This window comes from Mycteria americana, chromosome 1 (assembly GCF_035582795.1).
Source record: "Mycteria americana isolate JAX WOST 10 ecotype Jacksonville Zoo and Gardens chromosome 1, USCA_MyAme_1.0, whole genome shotgun sequence".
Classification (NCBI taxonomy): Eukaryota; Metazoa; Chordata; class Aves; order Ciconiiformes; family Ciconiidae; genus Mycteria; species Mycteria americana.
This window is the reverse complement of record NC_134365.1, coordinates 62057776-62078043: the sequence shown is the minus strand read 5'-3', so window position 1 is coordinate 62078043 and position 20268 is coordinate 62057776. Positions and strand designations below refer to the sequence as shown.

At 36.4% G+C, this 20268-nt stretch overlaps 1 protein-coding gene across 2 annotated transcripts in view; it reads right to left on the bottom strand.

Moving 5' to 3' along the window:
- Positions 1 to 220: 220 nt before the first annotated feature.
- The window catches only part of SLC41A2 (solute carrier family 41 member 2), a 58230-nt gene continuing 38182 nt past the window's right edge, over positions 221 to 20268 (bottom strand). The window contains exons 9-11 of one of the 2 annotated variants that reach the window (XM_075502352.1): positions 13644 to 13775; positions 12514 to 12662; positions 221 to 2275 (exon numbers count right to left, since the gene is read on the bottom strand). In XM_075502352.1, the coding sequence (XP_075358467.1) occupies positions 2090 to 2275; positions 12514 to 12662; positions 13644 to 13775 (467 nt within the window). In that variant the 3' untranslated portion in view covers positions 221 to 2089. Of the gene's footprint in view, positions 2276 to 12513; positions 12663 to 13642; positions 13776 to 19733; positions 19785 to 20268 lie in introns of those variants that run through there. The other variant, XM_075502361.1, reaches the window with a different exon arrangement.

Below are 20268 nucleotides of genomic sequence, written 5' to 3'. Positions count from 1 at the left end.
AGGTCACAGGTATGTCAAGAAATTTTAATTTTTAAGAATCTTGCAATTCATTTAAAAACAACCTTAAAATCCAGTAACTCTAATAAGAAAAGTGCTTGAAATGGCAGCTTAGTTGATTCAGATGGCAGTTCTATCAGATTAAAAAAAATTGCATCTATATCTGTACCAAAAATAAATAACCAGTATTGAAAAAAAAAATTAAAAAATGAGTTACATCTAGTCCATTTTAAACAATTTAATAGGAATATTTCCCGCAATGCTACATACAAGAAACTATTTTAAATAACATTAATACAAACTAAGAAAAGTCAGAGAACCTGAAGTTAGAAAGATTTCATCTTTCTCTCACATAATAAAAGACATAATACATGTGATTCATTCAAACAACTATATTATCATAACTGTAAGAAAAAGCTTAAATAAAAATGTTTAAATGAGGGAGCTAAAAGTCAGGCATCTAAATCCATGTGTAGGCACTGAATAGCTGGTTTAATTTTCAGAATTGCAAACACTTTCAACTTCCACAGAGTTTAAGGTGACCAACACCTACAGAATTCCCATTAACACTTATCCACAAAATTAATTTAATTCCTCTGAGTAGGTCCATCAAATTAAAAGGGAGGATTTATATGCATAAATCACATGACTAATGTTTACAGGATTACAACATATGCTGATATATGGATTTAGTTGTCTAATTTCAGTCTCAAAATTTAAAACTTTCAATCACAACATTTAAAATATGAGTTGTTTATTTAATTATGCATCTAGGATGTATGCTATAGTCTTTAAAAACATATGCTGTGAGGAACTCCTACTAGATTTCAAAACAGAGCAATTACTACATTTTTTCAAAGTGGCAACCAGAGTCCTCATGATCAATGTATTACTAAAAATATTGAGGTATACAAATAAGAGAAATCATTCAGAAGCAGTCATTTTCCTTATTGACCATATTACGTCCACGGTTTGAAAGCAGAAATCCTGTTAGCAGAGATTTCTGCTTAGAAATGGATGACATAGATAGCTCTGAAATTTTAGAAGTTTATGTAACTTCCTAAGTGCCTAAAAAGGAAACATCTTTTATACCCCAAGTTTTAATCAGGGTTCAGTATTTACATTTGAATCAACACCTCTAAATACTTCATTAAAATCAGGATACTGGCCATCACAACACCATTAATATCAGTTAGTTAAACATCTTTTCTGTTGCTAAATGAAAATACACTTTCAAACACAAGGAGTTTTAATCATTCATCCATTATCATTGATCAGGTCAGTGTCACATTATTTGTCTTTACTATGCTCTTGCTCTAATAAATCACAACAGCAAAATAATTAGGTTGCTCTGTCTAGCACAAAGAAAAAGGGCTCAGTCCTGCAGACACTTTTGAAGTGTCCAATTTTATAAATGCTGATGGTCATATTAGTATACATAAAATAAATCTTGTGACAAAATGTTTAGACAATCAGGATTCAAATCATCAGTTATTACTCAAATCATCAGTATAATAACAGTTATTATTGATATCAAGACTGCAATGGTCAGAGAGCTACAGCACTGAAATTGCAAGATAAGAACATATCATCAACTAATCAGGTAATGTCTATGAAACTGAATTCATCTGAGGTCTACTAACCGCTTCTGCGCTAAGATGAAAACATATACCCACTCTGTTCCCGGGAGGGAAAGACAAGGCAAGCCACTGATTGGGTCTTACCCTCTTCTTCGTCACCACTGAATGAGCAATTAGAGATTGTTCTGGTTCGCAATACAGGTAAGGAATGTTCTTTTAAAAGACTAGATCTTTTAAAAACTTGATAAAGGATTGATCCGCCCTTCATTGTGTCTACTCAGATGTTTTCAACTAGGAGCAGTCCACCTGTTTTCAAAGTAAAGGTCTCAAGTATCCTCCTAGTTCCACCCTATTTTTTAAAAAACAAACCAAACTAAAATCATTAAGGCTGTTTTATATCTGTGCCAACTTGATTTACTTATACCAAATGGAACAATCACTCTGAGGGCCTTCAAGTGGAATGATCGGTCTTGCCAATATTCCAGGAAAAGTCATTGCATCCATTGGAATAATTAGTCTCCAACATCGCCATCTCTGTCACCTATGAGCCACAGAAAATGAAAACTTATAGCTAGTAAGGCAGTTCCAAGCAGATCTCCCAGTGCAGTAAGATAAGGGATAGAAAAACTGTCAGGATCTTTTCCTTTTTTCCAGAAGTGGTGTACCATCCAGTCAGCAATCCATAACAGAGTAAACACCTATGGAACATGAAACAACCAAAATCTGTATTACTGTCACTTAAGTTATATTGAAAGGCAGTCAACAGTCAACATTATTGTCTCCTTAGTACTTAGCACTATTGTATACAAGTGCGTTTGAAAAATATAAATAATTAATATGAATTAATTTCAGACTAAAACTCCCCACAACTAGAGGAACACTTAGCCAACTTCACTCAGTCAATCACAGGCACAGGTGGAAGGAACCCACTGAATCATTGATAGCATTCTTCACCCAGTCTATGCTTGAGGACTTGTGAAAATGGCAAGAAAAAGCAAAAACTCAAACCAAACGTGCGACTGCACTTCTCACACAAGACATCATTCTGTACAGTGAGGGAATAAGTGCGGCTTTGAGATCATTCAGAACTGACTGATATTGCCCTATATGAAAACACTCAACGCAGGTGTGACTCTTGTTTCCACAGGTCTAGAACTGAGCTGAAACGAGACATGATATAAAGAATACCAGATCAGATTAAGAACAGTTTCATCTGGATTGTATGAACTGCAAAAAATGGCCTACAAACCACTTTTATGCATGAAATACCAACTTCAGCCCTTCTGTAATAAGGCACACCTGCAATGTATATTATGAAATTGTCACTCCAGGCTGAATTTGTCCCAGAGTAAAAGATTTCATTCCCAGCTGTGAATGTCTGAACATTCAAGAGGTTTGATCTTAATACCAAAGGTATGTATAGTCATTAATCCAGTTTTAGAAAAGAATTCTTTTAATGTTGCACAGCTGTATGATAAGAGATTCTGGTTCAGGGGAATCATGTGGTGTGGCATGGCACGAGATGAATGGAGAAAGGACCACTAACTGAGCTTCCATTTCTTCTTGTCTCTTCTGAGGAGCTGCTTAAGATGAAATAAACACTGTATTTTATGTATTTTTAGTTAATCAGATCTTTAGGAAGGGTAAACTTAAGACAGTTACTACCATAATTCATTTTTTAAAAGTCCACTATGTCCATTTAAAGGAATGTGCAGTATCGAAAGTAGTAAAAAGTAAAAAAATTCACATTTTATTTAATAAATGATCAATCACTGATATCAAAAGCATCTTCATAAACGTATGCACTCATTTACTGAAATACTGATAAAATGGTTGCAAGACACATCTCCACCACACAAAATACAGTAAAATGAATGTCATATAAAAAATAGTGTTGAAAAAGTTTCTCAATTAATCTTTGCTTTGCAAAAGTATATGTCAAAATACAAGCTGGAATTTTTAATTAAAAAAAAAAGAAAGGGAGGAGTATTTGCTTAATGAAAAATGCATGGCTTATTTGTATAAATATATCTTCTGAAAAGGGAACTGTGTAGTCTAAGCTAATTATGCAAGTCTTAGGTGTACTGACTGGAATCCAAACAAATATATTTAAAACAGATGTTTTCTTTGGAAGACTATCAGATTCTTTGAGTCAGCTCCTTCTTCTAACAGAGACAAAAAGAGGCCTGTTTATAAAAGATACTGTGCATTAACAACTCCTACAGGACGTACACAGAAGACTGTGCAGCGCCCCACATCAACAATAGTTCTGTATGTTCTATTAGAAGATGAGAGCATTAGTTCCAAGAATAATTTATAATGCATTTATATGGCACAACCAATTAGGCATAGCATACACAGTTCAATTTAAATGCAAGTATGCACTTCTGGCTTTTAAAAATCATGACACGAAAACGTTTAATTTGTCTCTATATTTCCTACCCTAAAATAACTGACTCAGACTATTGTGAAAAATGGGTAGTTTGGAAATCAAGTTTTGTGAACCTTCTTATATTGACTTACAGGTGCATAACACAACACAAATTATAACAAACCTGGCTTCTCTAAGTAATAGGAAAAAAATTTTAGCATATTATATTAACTGATGCTTATGAAAGTATATGATGGCAGTTGGGACATACTGTTTGCAGAATGAGACTGCAGTTCACCAGCCTGTATTTTGGTGAAGGAATAATGCTATCATCATGCATTTGCATGGCTAGAAACTCACTAACATTTAAGAATTATACAGATCAGTCGTTGGAAATGGTTACTTATTTGGCCACAGTAGTTGGCTGTTGCAAGATCAATGTGACTTAAATCTTTGAAAGTAAGACAGTCCTTGAATTTAAAGTGATAAGAAAAGTCAGTTACAAAGATCTGTCAGAGGTAAAAAGAAGAGAAAACTCATATAAAAGACATTACAAGACTTGTTACTTTAAAGTGGCACAACACTTCACATTTTCTGGGATTTATCAGTATACTTGTTTCAGCAAAATCACGCAGATGGCGTAGCAGTACAAATACTGTGCACTTCTACTCTGCACTCATGCTATGAAGAAGAAAGCCTTCGTACTTCAAAATGAAAACCAGCTGGTTTTGAGAGAAAAAATAAAGGGATCAACATTACAGAAAAGCCTAATAAGATAGTACAAAAATGATCTGTTTAGCATGAAGTGCTGTAGAAAAGTGATAAGAGAAGCTTGTAAATATATGCAGAACTGTTCAAGATGTGAGCTAGTATTTTTAAATTATTTAATATAGAGAGGAAGAGAACAATGAAGTGTTTTTTGCAAAAAAGAGATGAGTAGTAATAGAATTATGAAACAGAGCCCTAGGAATTCTTCCAGACTGAAGAATTAAATAACCCTGAGGTTTAAGAAAGGTAAAAAATAACTAAATATCTATATACATAAAAAGATCTAGCTAAGAAAAGGGAGACACTCTGTAGTCACTGATGAATAAAAAAAAGCCCAGAGCAAGGACTGCAAAAATACAGGCAACATTCCAGATCTTTTGATATTTTAAAAGGAAGATCATGCTAAGTTATTACTCTTCTGGAATAAATTACAGTCAAAATTGAGGAAAATGAAACTAAGGCATCATCAGTTTTAGACTAACAAAATATGAAATAAGTATCCCAATAATGACTGGTATTTTCTATTTATAAATGTGTATTTGTAAAAAGACTTATCAGTCACATTGTTAAAAAGGTCCTCATAAGGCAGAAGAAGCAGAATATAGCAATAAGAATGAGAGGGAGGGGTGGGAGGGAAAGAGCAAGAGTGAAGTCTTTATCAAACCCTAATGATGAAGAATCTGAAAATAAGGAGTATAAGTACACATAGCATTTGGTACAACAAAGGACAGAAATAGAGAGTAACTCTCGATATTGAACTTTCTGATTCAAATTATGAATATCAGATTGAAACTGAAATTGAATTTGAGTGCTTAAATAAGAGTGAGACTCACTATTTAAAGCTCAAATCTTATGATTGCAAGACTAGAAATGGGAACATTATACAATACAAAGCACTTTTTTCCTTTGTTATTGGGCACAAAATTTATTTTCATTCTTTGCAGGTCTTATATTTACATATAACAAATTTAGCTAAGTGTTAGCTGCATATATTTACAAATAACAAATTTAGCTAAAGAAAAGTTATTTTTTATCTTTTGCATGTGGTGAGGACCCCTAAAAGCTATCCGCAATTTCTCATGTAATTAATTCCTCATGACTTCTGAAATGGGAAAAGAATGAAACTCTATCATTTAAAATAAAAATACATAACTCCCTCCAAACATTCTTAATACTGTCTAAGCTTCCTATAGCCTAATTGATACGTTGCAGGATGCTATCATATTTTTATTGTTTCTTTCATCTGGGATGACCATATTTCATCAGTGAATGCATGTCAAATTGACAGTGATAAAAAGTATAAACATTCAGATGCATAATATTTGTAAAGCGGATTTGAATCTTTCATGTTTATATTAGGTTTATGCATTAGTTGCTGTGATTAGTGAATCCCAACACCAAACTGGAAAAAGAAAGTTTAGGTTATATGTTTGCATATGTTTTTTCATACAGGCATTATCAAAATTCTACTATAAGTTCAGTATGTAGAACCAAGACCTTTCAGCAGTTTACTTAGCGTGCCTTAGATGGACAGGATATCCTGCATGTTACTAGTACTGCTGATTCACCTTAAATCATTTCCATGTGAAGGTGCATTACAAAATAGATTCATTCTGTTACTTTAGATAGGAAACACAGATGCAAATAAATTGTGGTTACCCCTTTTCAAACGTATTTTAATTCTGCTTTACTCTCAAACTTATATTGACTCAAAATTCACCTATAATGTAACCAGACAAGATCTGGTAATTACTGCATAAGAACTCTTATAAATCCATGAAATTCAAAGGTAAGTTTATTTTTTTTTAATTATGAGTGAAAAACCCCAATTAAGAATCTCTAAAAACTACTGTGTCCTGACTGACATCATTCTCACCAGATTTATGGTTTAGGTCTTCTAGTGGTTTTGACCCTTCATTAAGTTAATTTTTAAATTATATACTACATTTCTCAGATTTTAAATGGCTTTTGATGTCTTCATGCAAAACTAAGTAGTAACTGTAAGGCATTTGTAATAGATCTAACACTGAACTTACTTGCTGAATTTCCATTGCCTACAGCCAGAATTCTGTAGTCAGTGAACTCTCAGAGTAGGGTCTACATACATTTTTGAAAAGAAATTCTTCTCCACTGTCTTCTCAGGTAGCAGCATATCTGGTGTGTATCATGTCCAGAGGAAACAAGTCACTGCTCCTCCAAACATACAGAGATTTCCTTCAATGTCTGGCTGCAAAGAAACCACTGAATAGCAAGTTCTTTCTTGCTGTTGCTCGTGTTGTAGCTAAGTGGTATTAGTTACACTACGGTATCCAAGTACCCAGACAGCATAACATAAATTTATGCAAGACTAAAACCTCATCTAAGTAAAAAAGAGGATAGCATTTTAACTGAAGTTGTTTCTAAATCAATTTGATTATATTGATGTAATTTTGTGGGAAGGAACATTTTTTTAATTCCATAGTTTAAATCCAAATTCCTCAGACTGTCTTCTTGATTTCTTTGTAGCTTTGCCAGACACCCTGGTTTGACCAAGACAGCCCTAATTTCAGGCTGTTTGTCAGCTGTCTGAATGAGGAGTGCAACCCAGACCATTAAGTGTTCAGGTATGCTCAACCTGCTGTAGCACAACTCAGTGTGTCATGCTACATACATAAGCACTTTGAGCTCAGCCTTCTGGAGGCAAAAATGATGTATCCCTGCTAATGACTTGGTAGGAACCAGGCTTCTACCACAGACAGCAACATGCCTGGAAGTGAAAGAGCAGGTGATACCCACATTCAGATCCCAATGAATCTGGAAAGTCTGCTTCTCCTGCTGCAATGAAAAAGCACTGAACATGCAGAACTGTCCAGGTTTGGACCTTAGTTTCTGTATTTCCTCGAATCACGTAGTCTCTTTAGCAGTTATATGCTCTACATTTCGGAAGTAACCTTTCCTATTAGAAAAAGCAGTATTTAAAATGCATCAATATTTTCTCTATAAACACAACCTTCCTTATTTCTCTATAATGTACAGTATACCCCATGAGTTATTTTTCCACACTGAAGAGGCCCATACCATCATTAGAATCCTCACACTAGTGAGAAAACCAAGATGTTTTTGATGTGAGCAGGAAGCCATTATGAACAGCGCTGAATTCTTAGTTTTCTGTTGCCCCAAACAGCCCCGAAGCCCTGCAAAAGTTACTTCACAGCAGTATACATCTGACCTTCACTGGATAAGAAGGATTGCATTTTGGAATTACTTATTTGCTTGGTAATAGCTCTGGGAATCTCCTATTGTTTGTTTATTCCCCAATTCTTTAACGTAACTGTGTGCTCAGATTTGGTTAGGAGCTGTGAAAATTCCTCAGAGGGCATTTTACTGGCTCAGTGAGAACATGAAGAACAGAGGCTGCCTTTGAATGCTCAGAGCCCTGTGCCAGGACTGATGTCTTGGCAATTCCAGTGCTGCTCTCACACTGCTGCAGGTTGACCAGACAGAGGATGAAACTTTGCTCAGTGCATAGCCTCATACAGTTAAAAAATACTTGTGCCTTTGTGAGGTATAAGAGGAGGACTGTTTTTCAATTAATATATTCTTTGTTGGTCGAACGCCAGATTGTAACTGCACGTAGCATACTGGTATGTGCTTGTGTGTGACTGGTTTTTGTAAAATTTTCAAGAAAAGAGTATCTCTCTTAAATAGAGGCTACTCACCAAATCCAAAACATATTTAAAATCAATATACTGATTTTCATTAATGCACATTGGCTTGCGCAGATACTGTACACTGCATTATGTTAAAAGTACCCTACATACTTACAGGGTATACCTTCCTCATAATATTTTTTTTTTTATTTTCCTCTTCTTGGAAAGAAGAGAAAAATAATTAAAAAAAAAAAAGAACAGACTCTTTGCTCCAGAGATAATTCAGACCTTTTGAACTCAAGCCTAAAAGTCCTAGTTGAATACAGATTATTATAAATGTTTGTGCACTTTTCCCCACCTTTATGAAAATATAATTGTGAAATCCTAGCCCCACTAAAGTTAAAGGGAGTATAGCCTTGGATTTCAATCAAACCAATTTATAAATTTAATTGAAGAACATTTCAAGAATATGTATTTATTTAAAGAACAGAAACAACTGTACTATTAAAGGTAGGAAAATTAAAATAAAAGAAAATAAAACACTTTCTGGGTTTTCTTAAGTCTAGAAACCCAGAACTGTTTTGTTCATAGAGAATCAGAGAGAATGCAGATCATAATACTGGCTACTCATATTATTTAACATATCTTAATTTAATGATTTTTAGAAACAACTACATATTCAGTGAAACTGTACTTTGTTTTACTACATAGCATATTTTTGGTCAATAATAACTAAATAATACTATTGCTAATGTACATCATGTCATATTAATTATTTATTTCCCATAAATATTTCAATTAAATGACATGCAGGGCAGAGAATATCTAAGAAGAGGTAGGAAGAAGAGAGGAAAGAAGCCCATAGGCATGGGTGGTGAAAAAACAAAAATCAAACAATGAAAGTATTAGAATTGGATGAAAATGAAATTAACTATCTGATTGGAACTTCAGTAATGCTGTATACAGCTTGCAATGCAAATGAATTCCATTTTATCACTTTGGGAAGAAGAATATTGAAGTTTACAGGCAATCTGAAAAAGTCTTGTTAAAGTGACAAATGGAATTCATATATATGTTACAAATTTACTGTAGAGATAATGTGGAACAGCATAAACTGACAGAGGAAGAGAGAAATATAAAAGTTATAATTAAAGTTTTTGTGTTAACATTTCCTTGATTTTTTTTGGCTTACTATAACATTCCAGTTCTACTTTTGTCATTTCCCTAACCCCTTCCTCTGCATTTTAAACAAACACAGAGCTGAACAATCAGAGATAATAAGCAGATCTTGAAGTTAATTAACAATCTATTTCAGTCCACTGTAAAATATGTCATTAAATAATTTAACATCTTACAATAGTCACTTGAATTTTAAAGATAGCAAATTCACTTTGTTGCTGTTGTTGTTTTATAATTTAGCATTAATTTTTTAACATAGTGGAAAAAATGTAAATAGGTGGTATATTGTCATAATCAATATTCAGCTACCCTTTCTGCCCCCCAGCTCAATATAAGTAAGGAATTGGGAAGGGCAAAGTAGTGGTATCAAACCTCCTCAAACACAGGACTGACCATAATTAGCTCTTACCTTTGGGAATCACTATGTTCTGTTAAATTATTGTCTACCACCTCAAACATAAAAGATATAGCCTGCAAGCAGGCTTGTAATTTTTGCCATCCATTTTCATATGCCTTCCATGCAAAGTGAAAATAAATGCGAAGTCCAATATACTATAAAAAAGGCCTAGAATGCAGATCTCTCACTGCTCAAAAGACTGTCAATGGATTTGTTTTGTTGATAATTGAAATGACAATAATTAGCTGTGAGGTTTTTCAGTTTTACAGCAGAACTGGAAAAACTCTTATTGGGAGGACAAAAATGTAAAAGAATTCTGGAAAAATGAGATCAGTAGATGTTGGCTTATGCCAAAAGAAATGGCAGCTTGAAAACTGTTCTTTACTATATCCAGCTGCATAGATGATGTCACTGAAAAAAGGGAAGAGGAATGAGTACAAATATTTAAGTGTTTTCCTTGAGAAAGGAGAAACTTAAAAGCACACAACTGCAGTAGGGAAGTGCTTCTAGACCGACAGGTAAAAAAAATATGTTCAAGATTTAAGGGTTAAAGCAAGAATCGTCTCCCTGAAAATTTTAAATCTCCTCTAATTAGGGGCACACAAAACTACAATAAGCACTACAAGAAAAATGACAGAATAATTAAAATGGGGAAAAGAATCTATTAAATATTTTCAGAAGGTGTTAAAAAACATGGGGTTCCAAATTGTAAATCTGTCAAGACCCATGAGAAGTTATAGTGTGCAATACTGTTACTCAGTTTCAAAGGAAATACATCCCAAACTGCCTGTTATGGCTAAAGACAGAAGATAAAGAGGAAAAAATCATCTATAAAAGGGAGTGGGGAAAAAAGAAAAAAATCTGTATGTCTGCTTTATAGGTGAAAACTCAAGAAAATCAGGTGTGGCCTTAGGCACTGCAACGGAGATGCATGACTGCAAAACTGAATACTCTAATCAGACCTTGAACTTATAAAAATCAATTTACATGTGTATATGTGCTGATGCTGGGTCTGAATTACTGTGTGATCTGAAATTCCTGCCCTAATGCCTTAACTTGGTTTTCAGCTGAACTTCTGCATTTCTCACATCTTAGCCTATCCTTTGCTGCTGAAGAAAAGGTTTGTATCCCTAAACATATTATGATTGCAGTTCTGTGAGCAGGAGGACTGTATGGATTTCATATGGATTTCTGAATTCAGGTTGATTCCCATGTGAAATCTCTGCAGTCTAATAATGGCTGAAATCACACTGCAGTCTTACCTTCAGCAGAGCCATTAACAGGGACTCTTTCCCCAACCTGTTTTTGTTAAGCTTATAGGAACTTAGTATCACTGAGAGCCGAGACTTAGAAAGACTTGACTGAAATGGGCCAAAGGATTCAAAAGTTATTAGAAAGGACGGACAGACAGAACAGACAGAATGAAGGAATAGCATCACTTCCTCAGGAAAACACATTATAAAACAAGTGATAAGGCTGGAAACTAGGAATATTATTAAGAGGAAAATGAAAAGTAATTTGTAACTTTTAGTATGACATTCTCACTTGCAAAGGTTGGAACCTTACCAGTTATAGTCTACCAAAAAAGTATAGAATTCTCATACGAAATTAAAACAGTAACAGTTTTCAAAACCTATCTTTATTGAAATAGCAGTGTGATAAACACAGAAAGACAGTTCAGAACATTAAAAATTATAATTTTTATTAAGGATTGACTGATGATAATGTTGTTTGTATTTTAAAACTAAATTGGTCACATTTTTAGAAGCAGTATGTATATTTAACTTCTGGAGATTTCAACTGTATTTTTATTGTGTAACGTAAACAGTTAATTTTTGTTTTTAAGGTACAAGGAAACATTATAGTTAATTCAGCCAAGTTTTAGCTAAAAATTGGCTGTGGATTTAATAAAAACATTTCATTTTGTATTACTGATTTCTTTAAGTGAAATTATTTCACCTTAAGACACTGCTATTTCAAAAGGCATCTTTCAAGAACTGTCCTTACTGGGTGTGAACAGGCCAGTAGGTAAGACCAGCCAAAATAATGTAAGAGTTTGACAATTAATGCAATTACAATTTCTTGTACAGTGATCGCTGTCAGACTAATTTCAACTTTAATAAATATTAAGAATGCACCAAGCAAGCCATAACATTCTCATCTACTGCATTTTTTACTATGGTAACTAAAACAATAACGTGAACAACTTTAGGAGATTTCTTTGAGAGTTTTCCTTCATGTATTCATTATTCATAAATGCTACTTTTCCTTCTTTCCATTTCCCCTCTGGTTGATAAAAATGATGGGGGTTTTAGATACAATGGTTCCAAAAAGCATGTGAAAGAGAAAGCGCAAGATGCATGACTGGGAAATAATGCAGTCAAGTGTCTTTTGAAAAGCACTCACAGTACAGATACACCTGCATAAGCTGTATACATGTAGAGATAATTAGTTACTTCAAAAATGTGCTGAAAGCCTGTATTAACCCATACCTTCTTGTACTATTCATGAGATTTCACAAATCAGATAAAACATTATTTTCTTCAAGAACTTGATTTTATACAAGCATTTTCAAGTTGTACCTGTTCTTACCTGTAGCAGAGCTGCAAACAAATATACTGCTATAAAGATAGGAGTTAAGGAAGTGTGGCCGCTTTTCATGAAGTGGATAGTGTACAAGAAAATCAGGTGTCCAGGAATCACCAAAAGAAGCAGAACTTGGGCTGATTTGTTATTTACTCCTACAATAAAAAATCCAAAATTCAGTTAAGTGCTTCAACTATTATATCAGATTCTTATTAATTTTGATATAAAAAGCAGTTTTGGAATTCCACAGCATTGACTATTGTGGAACAGCAGGCATTATTTTCTGCTAAAAGACTCCTTGAGGATTTTCACAGGGGTAAAAATAAGCTGCCCCGAGTGCCTGCCAGAAAAGCTAAGCAGAGCTCTTCCAGAAGAGGGTCCAAACTGTCTACTTTCATTCTGTACTCATGTAATACCATCTACTTTTTTGGAGCTGCAGTGACGTCCTAAAGCCTTCCTAGGAGAGAGGACATTTTGGACACCATATTCAAGACATCCTCAAAAGTACCTTGTATTTCTAAAAAGTAATCCCACATTTACCATTTTCTCATCTGTTCCAATTCATTTCATAAATATGAAAGTATAATACATGCTGTTGACGCATCACATTTCACCACAGTTACTATATTATAAGGAATATAGTAATAAGAGGAGTAAGCTGTGAAGCAAGAATCTAGAAAGAAAATGGCAAATGGGAAATGGAAAGCAGGGACTTGCCTTAGTAATAATGTTAGATATAAAGTTTGGTCCTAACAGGAGATTGGTTTGAACTTCTGGAGTTAAATGACAAAGGTTAGGAGCAGGTAAACAAGCCAAGGAAAGATGGAGATTGAAATCCTTCTGAGTGGATATCGTCAGTGTCCTGCCTCATTAGTCCCTATCTTTGACTCTTGCCAGGGTTACACCTTTCCCTGCGTTCCTCTCTATGCATTGCCTCCTGCAGGGAGTTCCTTGTGATTCCCACAGACAAACAGCTGTAGGCAAAGGAAACTGCCAAGCTTCTGCTGCCTTTGAATTGCATGCAACAAGTTCAGTTTGTTGCTGCTTCTCACTGGACGTACAGTCTGGCATACAGGGGGAAAAAGAGGAGACATGAGACAGTAGTTTTAACAATTAACTGACTAATAAATACATACCTGTACCATAATAGGTTCTGCATGGATAATAGCAACCCTTGGCTTCTTCTGGCAGTTCTCCAGGAATGCTATGTAAATGGAGGTAGGTAGAAATTCTGCTAGCTTGAATAGCTACTAGATTACCACCAATCCCTGAAATACAAAAGGAAAGAAGTGGTACACTTTCAACTATTTTTTTCCTCTAGTAGGCAATATTTTTGCAAATTTACCAACTTCCTCTACGTTTACCACAGTCCCCTACATACAAAAGTCAAAAAGAGAAACATCTTTAGAATATATGTTAGTTACAGACAGGCTAACACTAAGCACTAAAATAAGTCAAAAAGCCTTGGGCTACAATTTGGTGTATCACTGGATATTTGGAGATCAGTTTTAATTCATGATAAGTGCAAAAGATTCCTCTAAAAGGTTTGATCTGATGCTTTCTCATAGGTGAAGCTCCCTTTTATTGCTTCCTCTTCTTTGGAAATCCCTCTTGGAACAACAGAAGTACTACATAGTTGTGCCACTGCTGGACTACCTTTCTAGGTCAGTATTGCTGGCAAGTATAAATAACACAAAGCAGATGCAGTCACTACCACAAGCATAAATGCAGATTTCACACACAGAATCATAGGTCTGGAAAAGACTTCAAGAGCTAATCTATCCACTCCCCTTTGCTACAGAGCAGGATTAACTATAATCTTCTGGCATTCATAATTCAGGTTGAAAGGACAAGACAAGTGTCTGAATAACTGATTTTTAAAAGAATGGTAGTGATAGAGATTCTACCTTCTCCTTGACAACTGTTGATATACTTCCTATTAGAAAAAATATTTATATGAAACAATTTCTATGAAACAAACTACCCTAGGATGCGAAGAGAAGTGGCCAGCATTGCTACAAGGCCACTGTTATAATCGTCAAAAAGTCGTGGAGATCAGGAGATATCCCTGACAACTGGAAGAGGGCAAATATCACGCCCATCTTCAGCAAAGCATTTAACAGTTTCCCACAGCTTCCTCCTAGACAAACTGGCAAGTTACAGACTGGATGGGTAGTTTGTGAAATGAGTAGGAAATTGGCTAACAGGTCGCACTCGGAGGGTAGTGATCAATGGTTTTTACTCAGGCTGGCAGCCTGTCACAAGTGGGGTCCCCCCAGGGATCGATACTGGACCCCACAGTGTTCACCTTAAAAAATGACCTGGATGATGGGGTTGAAAGCACGTTCACCGAGTTTGCTGATGACACTAAACTGGGTGGTGAGGTGGACACGTCAGAAGGGAGAGCCATCTTGCAGAGAGACCTGGACAGGCTGGAAGAGTGGGCTAACAAGAACAGTATGACGTTTAACAAAGACAAGTGCAAAGTCCTGCACCTGGGACAACATAACCAAAAAGCCCAGTAAAGTGTCTGTGTGGCTGGGGAGCAGCCTTGCTGAAAGGGACCTGGGGGTCCTGGTGGACGAGATGAACATGAGTCAGCAGTGTGCTGCTGCAGCAACGAAGGCAAATCGGATCCTGGCTGCCTCCATCTCTACTTGCAGAGACAGAGACATGATCATCCCACTCTACTCAGTGCTTGTCAGGCCACACCTGGAGTACTGTATCCAGTCCTGGTCCCCACAATTCAAGAAAGATGTGGACAGATTGGAGAAGGTCAAAAGGAGGGCCACAAAGATGATCAAAGGGCTGGAGAACCTGCCCTATAAGGAAAGACTGAAGGAGATAGGTCTTTTCTCCCTGGAGAAGAGAGGGCTCAGGGGAGACCTCATCACAGTTTTCCAGTACGTAAAGGGCAGCTACAAAAAGGACTGAGGTGCTCTCTTCACAAGGAAACACATGGAGAGGACAAGGGGCAATGGGTACAAGTTGTACCAGAATAGGTTTCATCTTAATATAAGAAAGAATGTTTTTACAGTGAGAACAGTCATTCACTGAACAACCGCCCCAGGGACATGGTTAAGTCCCCATCACTGGAAGTGTTCAAGACATGACTGGACAGGGTGCTAGGTACCCTCATCTAGGCTCCCTTTCCCACAAAAGATTGGACCAGATGATCTTTGGAGGTCCCTTCCAACCTGGGCTGTTCTATGAATTTTTACTTCAGTGAATAGAAAACGAAACCAATTTGTTATATCTACATTACAGAATGCAGTGGCACTAGCATAATATTCTCCTACTGCTCTAGAGTTGTCTACTTGCATATCAAGCATATACTTTTTTTCCCCAGATGCTTTACATAGCAATGGGTTCCTCTGAGAAGATATGATTAGGCAGAAGTAATGTAGATCTTGCCCCCACTTCAGAAGGAGAAAGCCCTTGTTTATTGTTCTTGAACTAATTTGTTTATCTGATGCTTAGGGCTTTGTTTAGCTACAGAACAAATGTCTGTGGTCATCAGAAGATGCTATTTGCGAAATTCTTTTGAGGACTACAGAGTGGTTAGGACAAACATCTAGTATTGAGAACTCAAGCATTTCCTGTCTCACCACTGCTTAAATACAATTAATGGCAGAGCCTAACAAGGGAGTAGGACTTTTAAGCAAAAGGCTTCAAATATATATCAGGAAATAAGGTAGAAAATGTCATGGAGTTGGCAGAAAGGACTGTTTATGAAACTTACCTGCACCTTCCCAGTCAGGATTTACAGGGACAAAATGTGAACTACCAAAAGGTTGAGTCGGTCTTTGCAAAGAAAATTAAAATAACAGTAGCTTTTTGCAGACAAATGACAGAATCAGAAGTAAAATAAGGGATTTATATAAACTACGAAAGGGGTTTTAAGAGATTAAAACAAATCTAAGTAGGGTCCAAAGTCTGTCTTTTGATTGAGAACAATAATTTTGAGACTTCTGACAAATGAGAATAAGGTATGGAAAGGGAGGCAGAAATAAAACTAAGGATCAATGCACTACATTTGGATGGGGATCAGATAATTTCTGTGACTGAATTACGAAAAAGCTGTTATGTAAAACTGCTTCTTAATAAAGCTACAAGGCTGGGGATGGTGCCATATGACTAGAAAATAAGAAACAGTTTCTGCTTAAAAAAGAGGGGATAAAAGCAATCTGGGTAATTACAAGCAGGCTAACAACTGCAGTAACTGATATCTTCAAAACAATATTAAAAGAAAAAATTAGTAAACTCTTCTCTCACTATCCATATCTATTATAGCACTATGAGAAGAAATAAAAGACAATTAAATAGAGCTGTTTTTCAAGGTATGCTTTGAGGTTTGTAGCAATGCAACCATAAACCATGTTGGCACAACCCTCCCCCCATATTTCAAGTATTTCCTAGGATGTATGCAATTTCCTTTTCTGACTGATAATTATCTGCTTCAACAAACTCAGACAATCAGAAATATGATAGATGATCTGGACCTCTTTCCCTAATTAATAACAGGGAAAACTGAGTGAAAGAAAAGAATTAAGGAAAATGGAAATTTCCCCATTTGAAATGGCAATAAAAAAAACTGTCTGGACAACAGGGACACGGACAAGTCTAAGAAAGAAAGTTCAAGATTGGTTGTCAATCCTGTGATAGGTAGCTATTAATAAAAAATCTTTTTACTTTTATAACCATTGTTCAGAGAAAGTATGCCCCAAGCCCTATTGTGCATGTAGATAACAAGAAAAATGATTGAAAAGTATTAAAAGTGATTCTAAAACAAACTGGCCAGCCATGGGACACTAGTAAAAGGAGGTGATATCTGCTCTGCAAAGGAAGCTGACATGCTAACCAAAACAGCCAGTGTGGAGTGTGATTTCAAGAGGTGTAACATTCTCTTTTCTATTTTAATTACAGCTAAGTTGAAGATACACAATCTATTTTAGCTAACTGGAAATGCAATATTCATATGTTAAGCAAAATTATTTTACATTTCATTTGGTCTGAGTCTCAATAATCTTATATCAGTGGTATATTTTTAACTCATAGAAGATAGGCAGGTGTACTGAAGTGTAAAAAGCTTCTAGAATCCATACATCCTGCCCAGTCTCAACCAGCCAACAATGTATAGTGATGGCCAGCAGCAGTCACACTGTCTTTTAGTTCTGTCCATTCATCTACCAATTCTTTCTTCTAATTGTTTTTGAGCCTTTGAGCCGATTTCAACCGCATCTGACACAAGGATAGAGATACTAACTACCTCCAAGTATGGTTAAACAAGCTAACAAAAAGGAAACAGCAGCTAGGTAAATAAAGAGAAAGATTCAAACCTGCCTTCAGTGAGACAAAGGCAGTAATTTGAGCTGTATAGTTAGCACCATAAGCGTGCCAGCTGGCCAGTCAGTACCTAGCTTGGAGCTATGCATGATGCCTCTTGCTCAGCCAGTAGTTCAGTGACACAGAAGAGGAACGATGATGTTGTGGAAAGCAGAGGGAGAATGGAGAGAATGTCATGAGCAGAGGGTATTGCAGGGACATGAGGCCATAGGGAACACTGAGGGTTGAAAGGACTACCTTCTGCTCTAAAAACTCAGGATACAAATCAGCACGGAATCAGGTTTCATTATTCTGCTGGTCATAGAATGACTTGTATAAAGGTGTGCTTGCATTGAATGAATCACTTCAATATGTACAGAGATATTCAGTTTGGTTTGTAACAGCAGTTACTGTGCATGTGAAGTTATCTCGGCAGTATTGGATTAATCAGATCCCTGCAAGAAGCAGAAAACAGATACAACCCTGTAGGTTGACAAGATGTCAATACACAAAATTGATAGCTTCTCAGCATCTTCTGAATGCATAAAATGGCTGTGTGCTCAGTGGTTGCTCATATTATGAACATCTCTGTAGACAGATATGAAGATTTTTTCCATGAACATTTAAGTCAGAAATTTTTTTTCCTGGAAAACAGTATTGCAGTCATCATAGCAAATGCTTTATACTAAAGACTAACTTTGTTAGCTTCTTTTCATTCTCATGAGAACTACAACACAGAGGAAAATAATTTCTTTCAAAAGCAAAATCCTGCAACTGTTTCTGCATTCCTCTCAGAACAGCAGATGTGTTTAACTTCAATATGAGACTGCTACTTTGTCAATAGGCAGAAGAGACATTGTCTGCTAAAGTGTGAAGGATGTCATGCTGACTTACAACATTAAAAGAAAATTGAAAACCTCATCATTTTATCGAGCTTGTTAAGGACTAAGCAAGAATAAATACTTCTTCTGAAAATTGTTATCACAGTTCTTTTTTGTCAAAGAGGCGCAGAAAACCATATTCAAAGTAGAGCCAAAACCGTGTCATGTATTTGCAAATAGGCCTACAGGTGTGATTCTATTAATCATTACCTGGAAAAAGGACTTTTTTCTAATAATAGAAGTAACCATGCTATTCAGAAAACCACATTAAAAGTACTTTACATCAATGCATCTTAAAGAATATTTCAAAGCAAATCTGTGTCTCATAACCCTCATTACAGGTAAAAAAACAGAAGTTAAGGGAAGGTGGAGGGGTGCTGCTGACGCAGACTAGTCTGAGACCATCCAATGCTCTGGGTAACACACCGGGCTGTTTTTTTCCTCAGATCTTATACTGCATGTTTTGATAAACAGGGTAACATTTTCCAGGGAAAACTGGGAGGAGTGGCTGATAAATCAGAGGGCTGTACTGCCGTTCAGAGGGAACTGGATAGGCTGGAGAATTGGGTCGAGAGGAATCTCATGAAGTTCAACAAAAGGAAATGCAAAGTCCTGCATCTGGGTAGGAAAAACTCCATGCACCAGTACAGGCTGGGAGTTGACCATCTGGAAAGCAGCTCTGCAGAGAAGGACATGGGGGTCCTGGAGGACAAATTGGCCATGACCCAGCAGTCCACCTTCATGGCAAAGGTCAACAGCATCCTGAGCTGCATTAGGAAAAGCATCACCAGCAGGCCAAGAGAGGTGATGCTTCCTCTGTACTCTGCACTGGTGAGGCCACATCTGGAGTACCATGTTCATTTCTGAGCTCCCCAGTACAAGAAATGGACTTACTGGAGTGAGTCTAACACAGGGCCACAGGGACTGCATCAGCTTTTATATGAGGAGAGGTTGAGAGCTGAGACTGTTCAGCCTGGAGAAGACAAGGCTCAGGAGGATCTTATCAATGTGTATAAATACCTCAGGTGAGGGATGAAGACAAGGGAGCCAGGCTCTTCTCGGTAGTACCCACTGACAGGACAAGAGGCAATGAGAAAAAATTGAAACACAAGATATTCCATCCGAACACAAAAAAACCCACTTTTTTTACAGTGATGGTGGTCAAACACTGGAACAGGGTGCCCGGGGAGATTGTGAAGTCTCCATCTGTGGAGGTATTCAAAACCCTACTGGACACAGTACTGGACAACCTGCCTTAGTGGACCCTGCTCAAACAAGGGGTTGGACTAGATCTCAAAAGATCCCTTCCAGCCTAAATGCTTCTGTGATTTTATAAAAAAGTAAATAAAGCCACCTCTTCCTCCCAACTCTATTTCAGCTATGTTTCAAATGAACAGAGCAAGCACTACTTGCTTATTGCTTTTGGAGAACAGATGTATCCATCTAACCTTAGATAAGGACTCTAAATTTTGAAATTTTGTCCTCCTGTGATTTTCCAACATAGCTCACCATCTTTCAGACATTGTTGGGAGCCCCTTGCTCAGGGTTTTAGTTT